The 19004-nt window shown below is 42.5% G+C and overlaps 1 protein-coding gene across 3 annotated transcripts in view; it reads right to left on the bottom strand.

Moving 5' to 3' along the window:
* The window catches only part of Srebf2 (sterol regulatory element binding transcription factor 2), a 61977-nt gene that overhangs the window by 30023 nt on the left and 12950 nt on the right, over positions 1-19004 (bottom strand). For all 3 annotated transcript variants that reach the window (XM_046429404.1, XM_046429405.2, XM_058574267.1), the window contains 3 exons: positions 3361-3798; positions 2207-2388; positions 794-940 (listed from right to left, as the gene is read on the bottom strand). In XM_046429404.1, the coding sequence (XP_046285360.1) occupies positions 794-940; positions 2207-2388; positions 3361-3798 (767 nt within the window). The remainder of the gene's footprint in view (positions 1-793; positions 941-2206; positions 2389-3360; positions 3799-19004) is intronic.

Here is a 19004-nt window from a genome sequence, read left to right as displayed (position 1 = left end):
GTCATGTGGTTCTATGCATTAATAGTTACTTTTCTCATTGATTGCCACACTCACTTTCATTGTATGAATATAAGTTGTTTATTTGTTCTCCTTCGGACATTTGGGTTGTTTCTAGTTCTTGGCTTTTATGAATAAAGCTAATGCGTCCACATTTTAATTCACCATTTACTCAATCAGACTTTTCTGTCACAGGATGCTGAAAGTGGCTGAGACCCCTCAGCTGAAGGATGAATGCTTTTCATGCTCCCCACCTTTGTGCCCCTTCCTGCCTGGCGCCCCTAGGGAGCTTCAGAAGCCAACCTCCACAAGCAGCAGGACCTAAGAGGTAATGGTCCTATGTAGAGTAGCTGCCCAGGAACAGGTGCTGCTCTAGTGCTCTTTGCCACCCCTTGAAGATGCCAGGATTCTTATTTAACACTGGTGGAACTTTTTCAAGGGAAAACAAAATTAAAACAAGGTGAGGGCTGGGGATGTGGGTCAAGCGGTAACACGCTCGCCTGGCATGCGCAGGGTGCTGGTTCGATCCTCAGCACCACATAAAAATAAAATAAAGATGTGTCCACCGAAAACTGAAAAATAAATATTAAAATATTCTCTCTCTCTCTCTCCAAAAAAAAAAAAAAAAAAAAAAAAATTCTCTCTAAAAAAAGAAACAAGGTGATATTTACAATTTGACCAAAATATTCTATAGCGCTTCTAACATCTACTCAGCATGTGGTTTCACATCTCTGAAGCCTAACACCTCCAAGAAAGGAGAAGGAGGGAGGAGGGCAGGGAAGGAGGAATCTCTTACTGGTACTTGAAGGGCAGCCGTCTGGATAGGGGTGGTGAGGGCTGTGAGGGCTGGGTTCTGGACTGCAGCCATGACAGGGCTGCCATCTGTCTTCAGTGTGGTTAAAACAAGGGAATCTGTCTTGATGATCTGAGGCTGGACCAGGACCTAGATGGGGAAGGAAGATAAGGAAAAGGAAGGTGATATTACTTTTCTTATTTCACATTTATTTCTAACTGCATAGATACTCCAAGAAAGAAAAAGAAAATATGCTTTTCATGAAACTGAGAATCAAAAAATTACAGGAAATCTCATAGAAATCATTCAAAAGCTGGCTATTTTGTATAGCCTGAACACTGGCTGACAGGGAGAGAGGGGACAGTTAAAGAGGACCCTGTGTCTTAAGGCTTCCTTAAGCTTTGAGGAAGGCAGTGTTAGCAGCCTGGTAGGAGCAGAACAGGGTCCAGTCAAGGTGGACAGTAGAGGGAGACAGTTCTGACTTTGTAAAGACAGGAAAGCCAGGATGGCTGAGATGCAAAAATGATAAACCTGATTTTTTTTTTTAAAAAAGATAAATTAGTTTGTTAGTAAAAAAAATAGGGTTTACTATAGCACATGACATAAAAACAACATGCTTTTCTATAAAGATAATACACATTCCTCCCCTAGAAAGAAAAACATGTTCAATATTCATTGCAGAAAATAGGGGAAATTTCCCAGCTACTTGAGAGTCTGAGACAAGAGGATTGCAAGTTCTTGGTCAGCCTGGGCAACTTAAGGAGACTCTGTCTCAAAATAATAATAATAATAATATTAGATAAATAAAAAAGGACTAGGGGTATAGCTCAGTGGTACAGTGCTTTGCCTAGCATGTGTGAGGTTCTGGGTTTAATACCTAGTACTAGAAAAAAAAAAAAAAAAAGAAGAAGAAGAAGAAAAAGAAGAAGGTAGGGAAGAAAAATTTTTCAAGAAAATCATCTGGGTTGGGGATGTGGCTCAAGTGGTAGCACGCTCGCCTGACATGCGTGCAGCCCGGGTTCGATCCTCAGCACCACATACAAACAAAGATGTTATGTCCGCTGAAAACTAAAAAATAAATATTAAAATTCTCTCTCTCTTAAAAAAAAAAAAGAAAATAATCTGAGAGATACCAATCTGGTATATTTCTTTCCAGGTTTATACCTATTATATGTGTCAATAATCACTATACCAGCCTTTCTGAAGGGTAGGGTGAGCCACTGTAGCTCTACAGATGCAGTCTTAGCTAGGACTCTGTACACTTCTCATAGATACATCCTGGGGCCCAAGTGCCCCTACCAGCTGTGCCAGCTGTTCCTTGTATATCTGACTGGTCCTTCCTAATATACAGACTACATCTTCAACCAAAGACCAGGCAACAGTCCCAACCTCCTTGAGCCCTTTTCAACCACCTACCGGGACCTGCTGCACCTGGGGTGCAGCAACTGTCTGCACTGTGGCTGGAGCAAGGGTCTGCAGTGTGCCATTGGCTGTTTGTGTCAGCACCCGCTGCGCCTGTACCGTCTGCACCTGCTGCTGGATAGTGACTGGCTGTACCTGAGAGGATGTCACCAGGCTTTGGACTTGAGGCTGAAGGACTTGGAGGAAAAGGAGGAAAAAGTCACATGGATGAGAAATGCAAGCTGTCACTGTAGCTGCAGCACTAACCCAAGGATGGAGTATCTCATAATGACTCCAACTTCCCACCTGCTGCTGAAAAAGATGTGCACAGCCATTTACAAGCTGGTTTAGAGCATAAGAACATCCCATAAGGGCTGCATCAATTTCTGAGAGAACGAGTACAAATTGTTTTATTACTTTGGGTGCTGGGGTGGAGGTAAAGGAAGCTAACTGGCAAATGACTGCACCCAGCAAGAGAGTTAATAGATGTTGAGAATCAACAACTCCCAGGGGCTTCATTTCCTCTCATCCCTTCTGGATGGAAAATGTGCTCTGGGACGATGATCTCAGCTTTTTGCCTTTATTCCACCCCCTCCCCAATTCTCCAAACCCATTAAACAACTATCAGGGTCTTTCAAATTCAGAGCAGTACTCATCACACCCAGAGCTCCCCACAGTCACTGGGATGCAGTGCACCACACAGAAAGAACAAGTACTTCAGTCACTCATTCACTCATCACATACAGAGGACATGCAACTCAGAAACAGCACCTATTTTAAAAGTCATACTCATCTCTGCAGTGGATGTTCAGGAGTTGTTTGCTGAATTGATCATTCCCACCTGTGGGTGCGAAGGCCTGGCTGTTGCCTAGCCAAGATTGAGACCTAACTTTATTCACGACTGTGTGTCTCTAGTTACTATGATGGCCTTGTGTCTACCATGCCTGTTGGACTCTTTGACCAAGTACCCTTGAACTAGGCCTAACAGATATTAAGGTCTTTGAGGAAGCAGAATGTAAAACATTCCTGCACCAGTTCATGGGGCCAGTGACCTGACGCTCATCCAGACAGGGCCATACTCAAAGAGGATAGAATTATCTGCATGGGCAGAAAACTGGCACAAGAACTCTGGAGCTACCCAGCAGCCCCACATCCAACATCTGAATCACCTTGAAAGCTGGTGGCTGCATTCTGGTAGATCAGGGGCTGCTGGATGATCCTCGTCTGTGGAGCGGTGCTGAATGTTGGGGTGATCATTACTGTCTGCTGTTGCAGCTGAGTTGCCGGTTGAGCCTGGGGCTGGGGCCGGGGCTGGAGAATAGGGGTTGCCCTTGGTGGGGTGGGAACTGCAGTAGAAGGGACCTTGACCTGTAGGGCTGGAGCCTGGGGGGAGGCAGCTGAGGGAGAGAAGGAAGATAACGGGACCTGGCTGAATGACCGCTGTATAGAGGGGTCCACGGCTCCGCCACTGCTGCCCCTGCCATTGCCGCTGCTGCCGCCACTACTGCTGCTGCTACTACCACTACTGCCAGGGAAGGAGCCACACAGCTGTTCTGAAAACAAGTCAGGGAACTCTCCCACTTGATTGCTGACGAACTGCAGCATCTCTGTGAACAAAAAGAAAAGGAGTAATGTTATTGCTACCCCAAATACTAACTTTCAGACTTCTCAGAAACTGAAGCATAGGGGGCTGGGGTATAGCTCAGTGATGGAGTGCTTGCTTAGCAAGCTTCAGGCCCCAGGTTACATCCCCAGCACGAAAGAAAAGAAGGGAGGGCAGGAAAGAAAAGGAAAGAAAGAAAAGAAACTGAGGCATGAAAATCCAATGCCTTTTCTAAAAAGCAGAAATGGGTCAGGAGACAATGAGGCAGAGGGTGGGTAGTTACTGTCCTAAGGCTTTGAAGCGCAGCCGTTTTGGTCTATGAGGCTACTTCCTATCTCAGTAGTGGTTTTTTTTTTTTTTTTTTTTTTTTTTTTTTTTTAAATATTTATTTATTTATTTATTTTTAGTTTTTCAGCAGACACAACATCTTTGTTTGTATGTGGTGCTGAGGATCGAACCCGGGCTGCACGCATGCCAGGCGAGCGCGCTACCGCTTGAGCCACATCCCCAGCCCACAGTAGTGGTTTTTTTTGGGTACTGAGGATTGAATCCGGGGGCGCTTAACCCCTAAGCCACATCCCCAGCCCGTTTTATATTTTTTTTATTTAGAGATAGGGTCTTACTAAGTTGCTAAGGTTGGCTTTGAACTTGCAATCCTCCTGCCTCGGCCTCTGAGCTGCTGGGATTACAGGCGTGCGCCACTGCACCCCTGCTGCAGTGTGCCAGACCCCACCTCTCCCTAACCCTTTACTCCTCAGCAGGCAAGCTCTGGGGCCTCCTCTCCATTGGTGCCCTTGGAAATGCTCAGGGACAGTGAAGCCGAAGACGCCAAAGTCAGGGATCTTTAGGGGCAGAAAGAATGGAAAGATCATAATGTGAAGTCCAGAGCAGGGAAATAACTTGACAACACAACTTGTTGGAGCACAGCTAGGAGCAGAACCAGTTCTCTGACTCTACTTTGTTCTCCTATTGCACCACAGAGCACTGCCAGAAAGCCCAGGCAAAAGCAACCTGCCCTTGCCCTGGACTCCATGCTCTACAGGCCCCCTCTAGCCTTCCTCTGGCTATACCCTTTTCCTGTGGGCAAGGAGTCTGTGGGACCAGAAGGATGTGTTCACCTGGAGATCGTGTTCCCCCTTCTAGATCATATTCTAAGTACCTGCAACTCCTGAATTCCCAGTCCAAAAGGATTCAAGCCTTCTTCCAGGGCTTCTTCCCTAGTCCTTCCAAAGGCTTACCCAAATCCAACTTGTTCCACGACTAATAATTTATCTTTCACAACTTCTTCCCTAAAACCGCTCCCTACTTACTAGGAGTCTGGGGGCCTGAGTTTTTTTTTTCACTTATTTTCAGCTGTAATTCTCTACACTATACAAATTCCTTTTCTTTTCCTCATGCTAATACATCCCCCCCAAGAAGCTACTGCTTGTTCTTGAACAGTGGGTGGTCCCTTCTCTCCAAATTCTCAAGGCCATAGGATGCTCTGATTTGGACACCAAACCAACCACCATCACCACAATAACAAAAAAAAGCACCATTTCCATTCATTCCCCCAAGCCTCCACCAGCAAGTCCCTCCCAAGTCTTTGATACTATGTGTGGAACGGGTGTCTGGAGTATGAAGAATTATGAGAAGAGCAAGCAGAACACTGTGGGGGGGGGGAATGGGCGTGAGAGGGTGGGTTTCTAGAGTGGTCTCCATAAGGGTAACTCGAGCTTAGCATTTCAAGTTCAGCACCATAAGCATTCAGTCAGTTTAACCTGCTGGGTAAAACAGCATTTCAGCAGACTAAATCCTTACAGTGGTACTACTTACCAATACCTAGACACTCTGCTCTGTCCTCAATCAACCTGTTATGTGTGGGAAGAAGTGGGCAGATTGCCACAGATACTGCAACTCATACCAACCAAGTCCAATTTTCTTGTACACAATTCAACTAAGAAATGTTCTCAAATTCAGCACAAAATCTAAACAAAACACAAACTAGTGCTCACACAAGTACAACAAAAGATTATAAAAAGCTTTAAGAAAATGATCAAGAGAAACCTGTTTGTTGAGCCTTCCAGAATGCCCTAAAATCCTGGCTTTCTGGGAAATCAACACAGAGGCCTATTTTCAGAGGCTCTCACTGGCTACCTGTTTTCCCCTGAGGAAGACAGAAGGCTGCGCAGCCTGGTGGTTAGGCACGGGCTTTGGTGTCACATGGGCTTTGGTGTGCATCTCAAGAAGCTAGCCCAACTAGCTGTGTCAATGTGGACAAGCTACTCCTCTCTATTCTCAACTTCCCAACCACAAAAAGCAGCTGAGAAAACACCACTTTGCTTCTTTGCTCTGAGAATTAATAAGATAATTTATGCAAAGTGCTTGGTGAGGGGCAGGCCCTGGGGAAGCTCCCCACTTTGATACATCTAGAGTACCCACTACACAGGCACTTAGGCCCGCTTATCTCATCTCATCAAGTGCTCTCAAAACCCTTTTGTGGGGGAAGACAAGCTGGTGTACAAAGGTCACAGGCTTAGTTCACAAAACAGGTTAAGAATACGTAGGCAGATCAAATGAGATTGCTTAAATTTAAAAAAATATCCCTTTCAGGGCTGGGGCTGTGTCTCAGTGGTGGAGCGCTTGCCTAGCATGCATGAGGCCCTGGGTTCGATCCTCAGCACCACATATAAATAAATAAATAAATAAAGGTATTGTGTCCATCTACAACTAAAAATTATTTAAAACAAAAATTTCCCTTTCAATCGTCACACAGAAAGATCCAGTGGAGACATTTCTAGGCAGCCAGGTCAGGACAGAGTGGTGTGGGGGGACTGTTAAGAAGAGCAATGGGGGGACTGGGGTTGTGGCTCAGTGGTAGAGCGCTTGCCTAGCATGTGCGAGGCGCTGGGTTCGATCCTCAGCACCACATAAAAATAAATAAAATAAAGGTATTGTGTCCAACTTAAAAAAAAAAAAAACTTAAAATAAATAAAATAAAGTTAAAAAAAAAAAAAGCAATGGGCTGTGCCGCAGTCTGGCTGGGCACAATTAGGAGCCACTTGTCAAAAGAAACTAACTTTATTTTTAGAACCACACATGCCAAACAAAACAGCCTCTCAGGAAAAACCCTCAGAGCCTCAACTGCCACCACCGGCTTTCCACAAGCCTCTCTCTCCCACCTAAGCTTCTCTCCACCTCCCACAATCCTCCTGCTCTTGAGGCCGATTGGCTGGGTCACGTGGGCGGAGCCAAAAAAGTCCCCCAATGAGCAGCTCTGTGGTCACAGTCCAATGAGCATCACCGCAGAGGAGCCAATCAGCTAGATGTTGCTGGGGCCGAGGAGCCAATCAGCTAGATGTTGCTGGGGCCGCTGTGAGCCAATCATCAGCTGGCAGCTGGAAGTTTGCTGGGGCCCCTTCGGCTGTGGCTCTCAACATCTCCCCCTCTCTGTTTAAACAACAAGCATGTGGCTTAGGGACCGTGTCTGTTAGGCAGTCCAATTCAACATATGGTCCTTACCCGTCATCAGATGAACTGACCTCTAGGCGTCAGCCTCCTGTCTTAGGTTGGTACCACTGCAATTGGATCATACCCGTCACTGACTACCGGTCCAGCATACAGCTATACTTGTGGATAGGCCTTTGCACCAGTGGGGGGGTGAGGTTCTTTGCCTCACCTCTGTTGGCCCCCAAATTTTAGACCATCACTAGTAGAGGAGGATGCAAAATGCCATGACATTAAGCCAATTGAGGGCTCCTTTGAAAAATTGTACCACCGGTGACACCATCAGCAAAAATACTCCAGCACTACCACAATTCGCTGTACCAACAGATAGTTCACAATGCATACAGGTGAGCTCACAATGTGTCCAGGCACTACCCTGACGGGGTTGCTGGGTTCCTCCAGTGCTCCGTATATTTGTGGTTTTGGGCCCCGGAGCATTGGGCCCCCCTGTCCATTTTTTGGCAATGGAGCCCGATGCCTTTCTCCACGATATCGTGGATAAACACCTGGTCCTTGTTCGTTTTTTGATAATGGAGTACCCTCTATGGTGGTTTGAGAACGGCATTCATTAGCCCAATGTCTCCCTCTACGGCATCGTGGGCAAATACCTGGTATTCTACTCCTTTGATACCTAGTTTTGTTAAACCCTCCTCCAATGGGGCAATTCCTTTTAAAATGTCCTGTTTGTTCACAATTGTAGCATGTTCTTGGCCTGGCATCTAAAGCCTGTTTTACTGCAGCTGCCACGACTTGCTCTTGTTCATTAATGTCTCTACATAATTTAATATATGTGTTTAAATCTTCATGTTTCCATGGTCTAATGATATCTCTGCACCAATGATTCGCTTGCTCATAAGCCAGGTGTTTTAGTAATGGCATTGCTTGTTCTGTATTCCCAAAAACTCTGGTAGCTGTTTGAATAAGCCTATCTACAAATTCAGCATAAGGTTCATTAGCTCCTTGTATTACCTTAGATAATTGACCTTGTAAACCTCCATGTCCTTGTAAAGTCTTCCATGCCTTAATTGCATCTGCAGCAATTTGTGCGTATACACCAGGATCATATGCAATTTGTTGCTGCTGATCCTCATAAGGTCCCTTTCCTAACAACATATCTAGATTTCTCTGAGGATAACCAGCTGCTGCATTTCGCCTAGCCGTCTCCTTGCAAAATTCCTCATTGGCAACCTTCCATAACAGGTATTGTCCTCCATTTAGCACAGCTTTACACATATTAGCCCAATCTGCTGGCGTCATGTTCAAGTTGTTAATGGATTCGACCATGCTTACAGTGAAGGGTGCTTGAGGACCATAGGTTGTTACAGCCTCTTTTAGCTGCTTCACTGTTTTGAAATTTAAAACTTGGTAAAATCGCTGCCCTCCTGCCTCAAATACAGGGCATGTTAATATTTGAGATCTTGTCTCAGGATCCCAACTATCAACTGCGGGGGTTGGGGGCCTCCCAGCATATGGAGGTGGCGCTGTTGGTTGGACACTTATGCCCTCTGGTGATAGAAAGGTGTTAGTAGCAGTCTCTTGTAGAGGTGGTGCTGTTGGTTGGACACTTACACCCTCTGGTGATAGAAAGGTGTTAGTAGCAGTCTCCTGTTGTAACTTTCCCCCTGATGGCTTTTTCTGTTTTACACTTTCTTTCTCTGTCTGACTAGCTTGAGAGGCCTTCTCTTTTACTTGAATCTTTTCCTCTGTCTGACTAACTTGAGAGACCTTCTCTTTTACTTGAATCTTTTCCTCTGTCTGACTAACTTGAGAGACCTTCTCTTTTACTTGAATCAATATGTCTTCTCCTTCCTCTACCATTGTCTGAACTGAAGGCTTTGGACTAAGCAAACAAGATATGAACGTCCACAATGGCAATGTGCCAACTGGCAGAGTCCCTGGGCTTTTCTTTTCTATTCTTTTTAAATCTTCACCATGATGGTTCCATTGTGATATATTTAACAACTCCTCCTTAAAAAGCCATGGGCTACATTTTTGTATTGTATCAACGTATGCCCTGATTGTTCTTGATTTTACTGAGATGCCTCCTTCCTCTAACAATTTACTTAACACTCTTTCAGTTTGTTTTTTACTAATTTCTGATCCCGTATTTCTACTATAATACAACCCAACAAGATGACGCCAAACAAAACCGAGACAGAATGAAATAAAAAGGGAACAACAAAAAGTCATTATAGCCTTTCTATCCTCCTGACATGTGCATCCGTCCTTTCTCCCTATCTGTTCCTCAGACGTAAATAGTTTTTCCTCAGATGTGAGCGGTTTTTCTTCCGTCTCACTCATCTCCAGGGACAGGCAACTTAAAACAAAAGTGAAGCAAAATAAAAGAGGAATCTTAAAATGGCTACCCATCCTCTCGCCCTGCCCTCAGGGGCGAGCAGTTTCACTTACCCTCAGTCGCTCCCCGTGCGAGCCACCAAATGCCGCAGTCTGGCTGGGCACAATCAGGAGCCACTTGTCAAAAGAAACTAACTTTATTTTTAGAACCACACACGCCAAACAAAACAGCCTCTCAGGAAAAACCCTCAGAGCCTCAACTGCCACCACCGGCTTTCCACAAGCCTCTCTCTCCCACCCAAGCTTCTCTCCACCTCCCACAATCCTCCTGCTCTTGAGGCCGATTGGCTGGGTCACGTGGGCGGAGCCAAAAAAGTCCCCCAATGAGCAGCTCTGTGGTCACAGTCCAATGAGCATCACCGCAGAGGAGCCAATCAGCTAGATGTTGCTGGGGCCGAGGAGCCAATCAGCTAGATGTTGCTGGGGCCGCTGTGAGCCAATCATCAGCTGGCAGCTGGATGTTTGCTGGGGCCCCTTCGGCTGTGGCTCTCAACAGGGCTGGGGCTGTGTCTCCGTTGTTAGATTGCTTGCCTAGCACGTGTGAGGCGCTAGGTTCAATCCTCAGCACCATGTAAAAATAAGTAAATAAAATAAAGGTATTGTGTCCATCTACTATAAGAAAAGACGAACATTTACACAGAGGATCCACAAGAGCCTCTGGAGCATCTCCAGGGTGGGGAGCACGCACCCTGCAGTGCCAGAGAACGGGAGGCCTGGAGAACCAGGGCGCAGGCCCCACTCTGTGACTCTAAGCTGCGTCCTGTGGGCACATCCTAATGTCTTCTCGCTACTCCCTGCTCTGATCATTTGTGCTTTGCGATTACACAGGCTCTCATTTCCATAGAGGGTGGTCATGAAACCCAGAGAAGGGAGGCCTGGGAGAACATTTATGGAATTTTAAAAATAAAGTTCAGTTTCTTGCTGCAGCCCACCGGGCCCAGGGCCAGAGACAGGCTTCCCAGGAGCTGGGTAGGCACACCCAAGCTCACCCCATTCCTCTCTAAGCCACATTTCTGTTTTAGGCTGCTTCTTAAACTTAGGGCTACATTGCTTAAAAAAGTATGCAGGGACCCATGAAACTATTTCTGGGTTCTGGTCTCTTTAAAAGCATGTAACCAAAATTAGAGGTTGTGGTTGTTAACCATGCATTGCAGGCAGCCCTGTGTCTCATCTACAAGTGTCTCAAATTCATCTGTACTTTATGGAGCTTGTGACTTAGAGGTAGCAAGTTACTTTGCCCAGCTCAGCCCCGTTGCATCTATTTAGAGTAAGATAACCCGAAATATGGTCAGACTAATTTGGTTAGAAATAAGGAATCCAAATCTCCTAGATGGGGCAACAGTCTCTCCAAACTGCAGTGAGTCAACAATTCTTCAGTAGGTATTTGTTACCTAGCCCTGTTAGATACGCAGTGTGTTGGTTTACAAGGGCCCCACCTTCCTCTCTCTTTTTTTTGTGATATTGGGGATTGAGCCCACAGCCTTGCACATGCCAGGCAAGCACTGAGCTACATCTTGGTCCTTTTTTTTTTTTTAAGTTGTAGTTGAACACAATACCTTTATTTTACTTATTTATTTTTATGTGGTGCTGAGGATCGAACCCAGGGCCTCACATGTGCTAGGCAAGCGCTCTACCGTGGAGCCACAACCCTTGCCCATCCCCAGTCCTTTTTATTTTATTTTGAGACAGAGTCTCACTAAAATGCCGTGGCTGGCCTCAAGCTTGTCACCCTCTAGCCTCAGCCTCCCAAGCAGCCAAGATTATAGTCACGTGTCACCAGCCCCACTCATTATTCTTTTTTGTTTTGCTCGTTTATTTTTATATTTTGTATTTATTATGCACCTTGTGTTAGACAATGTCTTAATTTTTTAAAATCATAAAACAAATTACTGAAAAATTTAGAAAAGTTAAATGAAGAGAACAAAAATTTAAACTCCAGCAATTCTACTACCCTGAGACATCCACTGACAATATTTTGATGTGTGTATCCTTTCAGGCTTCTTCCTACAGGAGACCAGCTTGTACACACAAACATACACATACATGCAAATGGTTTTGCAAAGATGAGATTCCACTCAAAATGCTAATGGTCTGTTTGCTTAATAAAACATGAAGAGCATTTACTGTCAACCATTATAAATATAATATTTTTTGAAAAGTCATACAATACTAAATTGTATTGGTCCACTGGATCTATTTAGTCACTTAGTGATAATAGTTGCTTTCATTTTTTTTTTCAGGATTATTAACAATTCTTAGAAATGTACAAAAATCATTTCCCAGGGGCTGGAGTTGTGGCTCAGTGGTAAAACACTTGCCTTTCATGCTTGGGGCACTGGGTTCGATCCTCAGCACCACATAAATAAATAAAATAAAGGTCTTGGTTCCATCTAAAAATTAAAAAAAAAAATCATTTCCCACTTATCATTCATTTGGGATGAATCCTTAGAAATTAGATGGTTGGGATGTGTGCTTTGGGAGGGCTACGATAATCTGTGCTTTCACCACTGTCTCCCTACAGCTATCTGAAATAGTGGATAAAACCAACATGTCATCGTTTTGTTTTGCATGGTTAAACGCTAAATGAAGGAAAATTTTTTTCTATCTCAATTTTAATGACCATTTGTATTTCTTTCATTATAAATTGCCTATTCTTGACCTTTATTTTTCTGAGTTGTTTCTTTTTACTAGTTTGAATTTTTTCATAAATTATAGAAATTTGCTCTTTCTTATATGTTTCCAAATATTTCACCCATTGTTATTTCTTTTTAAATTTGTTCATGAAAAAAAAAAGACAAGGATTCAGAGTCATCACATCTAAGCCTTGGATCTTGGAGTTAGCTTTACTTCACTGAGCTGCAGTTTTCTCATCTGCAAAACAAGGTTTATAATTATAGATAACTCATGGAGTTACTAATTCATGTAGAATCTAAGCAGAGCACTGATTTAACTGTTGTTTTGAAAAAGTCAATTTGTTCCAATATCAGGAACAATTTGAGCATAGCATGAAGTTGGCATTTGTTAATACATGAAAGAAACACTAGAAAAATACTCAGCTGACATGAGCCATGGGGAGATGCACAAAACACAAACGCACCTCTCAAAATATCCACCAGCGCCATCAGGTCACTGCCTATGTTATGAACCACACCCATTTACAATGGTGCCAGAACTTTCCATCAAACTTCAGATAACCCTCCCCTTCTGCCATTTCACAATAACTCACACATTATCATCTAATGATACCCACACTTCCGCAAGCAAACCTCAGGTCTTTTTCAAGAAGAAACGTCTAATTTGTGGTGGTATTTATATATTTCTAGGCCAATTACTTGTAAAGCCATGATATTTTATTAGCTTCTTGGTTTTCTTTTAAAAAATGATTTTTTTTCTTTCCCCTTTTTCACTTAGGGTATTTTTTGAGTATCCTGATTCTAACCCCTTTGCAAGATTTTGTATAGCACAGTGATTAAGGGAATATATGTGTTGCTCTAGTACAAATTTGTATACAAAACTACATATATATGAATTTTAATATTACATAGTGAAATTACATGGCTTTTGTGTTATTCTTTTAAAAATCTCATCACCGCTGGGCCCAGAGGCCTGTAATCCTAGAGACTCAGGAGGCTGAGGCAGGAGGATCTCAAATTCAAAGCCAGCCTCAACAATGGAGAGGTGCTAAGCAATTCAGTGGTTGAATAAAATACAAAATAGGGCTGGGATGTGGCTCAGTGGTTGAATGCCCGAGTTCCATCTCTGGTACCCCGCCCCCCCACCCCCCAAAAAAGAAAGGTCTCATCCCCAAGGTTATAGGGACATTCATCTAAGCTTTCACTTTTTGTTGTTGTTGTTGTTCATTTAATCTCTGATATTATAGCTGCTCCACAAGCACAAGAACATAGGAATAAATAAGTACAGTGTGATGTGTGTGTACAGGATGCTTGGGAATGAGATGGAACACAACCAGTGATCCAGAAAGAGGGAGGTAAATGCAAAATCCAATGCCCAGTAAGAACTACCTGAAGCATTCAGAACTCTCCCATGCTGATAATCCTATCTCCTTTCCTAGGATGGTTTTTCTAATAATTACCAGAAAAATCAAATAGTAGTAGACTAGTATCAAACCCAAGGTTAACTGTGAGGTAACTTTTCATTCTTCACCATTTTGCTATTTGTAGTCATCACTGCTTTCTCCATGACCATTCAAGTCACCCAGAGTTAAAGGCAGTTAAAGACCTCAGTTCAGTAACCACATCTTTCCACACAGAAGTCCTTAAATGCAAGCAGTAATACAGGGAATAATCTTAACAGGCAAATTGCCATCTCCACTCCACTCAAACACTAGGTGTGTTGCCATCTCAACACACCAGCTCAAAATATAGGAACAGTACTGACAGGGACAGCATCGTTACTTAAAAAGGGTTCTTTCTGGGTCATGTTCCTAGGAAAAGGGAGTCTGGAGGAGGCGTGGAATGACAAAGGATGGCAAAGTAGTGATTCAAACATCCTATATTTTAAGTGACAGATGAGTGAACCTCTTTACTGGCAAAGAAACCACAAAGGAAAACCGGGTGGGGAGGTGGAGATTCTCAAATGCTCATGTTTTGTAACACACATAAATGTATCACATTTGTATATACCAAATTTTATATTTTGTATATACCAAATTTTATTATTGATATATTTATTTGGTCTCATGAATTGAACAACTGAGCCACATCCAGCCCTTTTTATTTTGAGACAGGGTCTCTCTAAGTTGTTTAGGGCCTCACCAAATTATTGAGGCTAGTCTTGAACTTGTGATCCTCTTGCCTCTGCCTCCTGAGTCACTGGGATTACAGGCATATGCCACCACACCCGGCTGTACATACCAAATATTAAATAAAATACAACTGTTAGAAATTAGGACAGTAAAAAAGCCCATAGGAACCCAAAGCAATTCATAAATTCATATTCATTCTCTCTCTCTCTCTCTCCCCTAGGGAATGAGCCCAGGGCACTGTCTGTGCTAGGCAAATGCTCTACCACTGAGCTACACCCCAGACCTAAAGCAATTTTTATAAGGTGTTCTGATCTGCCGTATATATGGCTCTCTCCTTTTCAATCAGGCAGCCCCAGCCCAGCTCTACATAGAAAAGGAAAGTGGGCAAAGAATGAAGAAAAGTCTAGGCTTTCCTAGACACCACAGCATGGGACCTGAGCCAGATCCCAGTAGTTTCATCCAGGTGAGCGATCATCAGCACCACCTTCAATTTGCTGCTCTTTCCCTCTGCCATAAATTTACTCTAAATTTGTTAGGTCTTCCTCCAAAGTATCACAGACTTAACTCTTTGCTCCACTTCCATAGCCTTGCTTGATTTCAGCCTCAGCCTCCTACCCTCAGATAATCATCTTTGAGTATCTTATTAGTCCAACAGCTTTGCAAATCAAATTTCTTAAACACAAGCTTCAGAGCTTCTACCCAATGCTCCCTCCTACTCCAAGGGTTTCACTTCCTACTCACCTGAGTTCCTCATCTACCCAAGAAAAATACCTACTTCCTTTTCAGCACATGCCTTTGCGGGTGGGGCAATCAGACTATGACTGCCTAGCCTGGCCTTTTCTGCTTGTGAATACCTTCCTCTTTTGCACAAGCTCTAAACTGCACAATTCCACTTCAAAATGACTTACAATTGCTTTTACCAAGAACTTGTTTCCATTTCAGACCCAGTAGTGTTAGCCCATGAACCCAACTGTGATCTATTTTGTTAAGAAAAATTATCTAGGGGCTGTAGCTGTAGCTCAGTGGTAAAGCATCTGCCACGCATGTGTAGGCACTGGGTTCGATCCTCAGTACCACATAAAAATAAATAAAGATATTGTGTGTCCATCTACAACTAAAAAAATATTAAAAAAAGAAAAAATTATCTAAAACTTGGAAATAAAGCCAATAAATAAATAAATAAAAGTTCTCTGTATCCTTTTGTTTTCCCCCATTTTGGTACTGAGCTCTGAACCCATATGTTAGGTAAGTGCTCTATCACCAAGCTACATCCCCAGTCCTTTTTATTTTTTATTTTGAGACAGGGTCTCATTAAGTTGCCCAGGCTGGCCTCAAACTTGCAATCCTCCTGCCTTCAGCCTCTGGAGTTACTGGATTACTGGTATGCACACTGTATCTGGCTCCCTTTAAGGTTATACTACTGCACTGTCTCCCCTGCCTACCTAAAGGTCATCTGATGCGCTAAGAAAACACAACTTTATTGACTTTATATTTACTACTGATTAAGACCCATGTTCTGATAAGTTAGATATTAACTTGCAGAAAATCGCTAAGTTGCAAATAATTTAATAGGAAAGATAACCTCCAAGGTTTTGTTTTTATTGCCTTGTAGGACATTAACCAGTTGTGCACCTAAACTTGCAATCTTATTTCTGCATTCTTCTTGTCCTACTATGTAAATAGGAGTTTCTTCTCCTTTGATTCAGTTCTGTCATCTTGCTAGTTTCCTCCCTAATAGTGCTAATAACCTTTTGATATTTGCTCATGATAGATTAGTGTGTTTTTACCTTTTAAAAAAAAAAAGCATGTTGCCACATTTAAAACTCACAAGTTGTAGTTTTAAATGTTTTGCTTATGTCTTGTGCTCTACAAGTTCATGGTTAGACTCCTCCACTCCTTTATACCTCTCTAAGCACTAAGGATCCTGGTAACTTAAAACAAAAACAAAACAAACAGGCATTGAGCCACTGAAATGCCCCCAAAAGCAACTTTCATGCCACCTATAAAAACAATGATCATGCATTGAAAAATAGAAGGAAATATATTGCTTCATAATGACACAAGATATTTTTAAATATTAAATTATCCTGGAAAATCGGGACAGGTATATGCAATTTCTGCAATGCTCTCACTTTAGAGGAAGTAGATATATAAATTCAAAATGATTATAATATGTTGAGCACCCAATAAGCACCAGCCTACAGAGGTGATGTATCAGTCCTTGACTTCAAGGAATTAGTGAAAGTATCACAATACAGCCTTGGAGAAATGTCACAGCAGACAGGTGTATCTACAAGACATCAAGGAGGATACAGGGAGCACAACAAAATCACAGGCTCAACAGGTCCAGCAGCTCCCTGAAGGCTGATCAGGATGCAAGTTGCATTCTATTCTGGGGAGCCTCATGAGCTAAGTTGGGAAAAATGCAGCTGTGGTGGGCTGCACTAATCTGGCAGGTAGCCAGGGGCCAAAGCACAAGGGGTCCCACAACTAATGGTAGTGGGCTTAGCTACTCTCCTTATTAAAAATGAAGACAACCCACAGGCAAGCTGTTTTATGCTCTAGGAAAGAGAGACCCTACCGCTTAGCAGTTTTTCTTTCTGGTTTGTACAAGGGGGCTGCTCCCTTACCCAGAGCCCCATGACAACATAAACTAATTAAACTTATAGCTAGATTCTGACTAGAGCAGATAATAATCAGAATGGCTGAAACAACAACAACAAAACCTGAGATAACTTTCTCCACTGATGAAAATTTTTCTGAAAATTGGCTATAGATTAAAAATTGCCTAGCATGCGTGAGGCACTGGGTTCGATCCTCAGCACCACATAAAAATAAACAAGTAAAATAAAGGCATCCTGTCCATCTACAACTCAAAAAATAAAATTAAAAAAAAAAAGTTCTGGTTATGAAAATGGCTCTAAAAATTGATCAACATTCAGAAACAGGTTGGCTCCTGGGAAGTATGCAAAGACAGGGTGACAAGGAAACCTATTTAGAGAGAAAAGCAGGATGTAAAAAAACCAAACCAAGGCCCATTTTGCAAGATCAAATTGAATATAGATTTCACGTTTAGATGCAAAGAGAAGCTGAGTGTGGTGACACCTGCAATCCCAGCCACTTAGGAGGCTGAGGCAGAATGATCACAAGTTTGAGGCCAGCCTGGGCAATTTAAGAAAACCCTTAGCAACTTATTGAGAAACTGTCTCAAAAATTAAAAGAAAAAAAAGACTTAGGGAGGTAGCTTAGAGGTAAAACACCCTTGGTTCAATCCCCAGTACCAAAGGAGTGAAAAAAAATCAGAACTGGCTGTGAATCCAGAAATGTAATTACCGTGCTATCTTTGGAAGATTAATTTCCTTGAGATTTGTTTTCTTTACTTGTGTATATAGGAATAATACAATCTCTGATATATATTAATATATAGGAATATGTCAAGCATACAATAAAATATATTTGATTCTTTCAGTTTTTTAAATATCACACTGAAAAAGGAAATATTTCCAGGTTAGATTTTAGTTTATCCTTTGGATAAAAGTTAATGGTATGCTATTGAATTTAAAAGCAAAACCAACTCAGTGAAGATAATAAACTTATTTTCTGATTAAAAACAGTATTTATATTTTATTTAAATGTACAGAAGGTGATTATAGCTGAAATTAAATTCACTCATACAGATTCTATGAGACAACATATTAATAGTTAACAATGACAGCTATTATTACTTTAATAAACTCTGAGACCAGTATTATTATTATTCTGTTTTAAAAGTGAGGAAACCAAGGCTCAAAGAAATTAGATAATCTGTTCAAGTCTCCCACATACACTACAAAGTGGCTGAGCTGAGATTTGAATTTGGATCTGTATTTAGGTTTTTGTGTTTCTCTTCCACCTACAATCTCCTACCCTACAAAACAAGCATTTCTTATATTTTACATTTACGTTCATCACAATTCGGGAGTAAGATATAAGAGAGACCTGGAGTAACAACAAAGGAGAATTCAGGGTGTGAGTGGAGGGGCATTTAGGAAATCCATATCATTGCTTTCCATATCAATTTCCTTCTCTCCCTCATTTTCTTTTTCTTTTTTTTTTTTTTTTTGTGTGTGTGTGGTACTGGGAATAGAACCCAGGGACGCTCTACCACTGAGCCTCCAGTCTTTTTAATTTTGAGATAGGGTCTTGGTAAGTTGCCGAGGCTGACCTACTTGTGATCTTCCTGCCTCATCTTCCCAAGTGTCTGTGATTATAAGCATGTACCACTGTGCCCAGCTCAGTGTTCCAGTGTTAATGGAAAACATCAGTCTCAGGGCAACATGTAACCACACTCATCAAGGGAAATGGGGAAGAGATATTTTTGCCTGTTTGCATTAAAGTATACCTTTCTACCCAAATTATTACATTATCATCCAAATGAGACGTTCTACTTTAACAAGTGCTCCTTGCTAAAAGAGTCTCTAACCGAGACTAAGGAGGCTGAAGCAGGATGATCACAAGTTTGAGGCCAGCCTCAGCAACTTAGTAAGACCTGTTTGAAAACAGAAATAGAACTGGGGATATAGCTCAGTGAGTGATAAAGTGCCCTGGGTTCAATCCCCAGTACT

Source organism: Marmota monax, unplaced genomic scaffold (assembly GCF_021218885.2).
Source record: "Marmota monax isolate L192 unplaced genomic scaffold, Marmota_monax_Labrador192_F-V1.1 WCK01_AAM20220418_F8-fsc00051, whole genome shotgun sequence".
Classification (NCBI taxonomy): domain Eukaryota; kingdom Metazoa; phylum Chordata; class Mammalia; order Rodentia; family Sciuridae; genus Marmota; species Marmota monax.
Note: the sequence above shows the minus strand (reverse complement) of the source record. Positions and strands in the feature narration are given on the sequence as shown.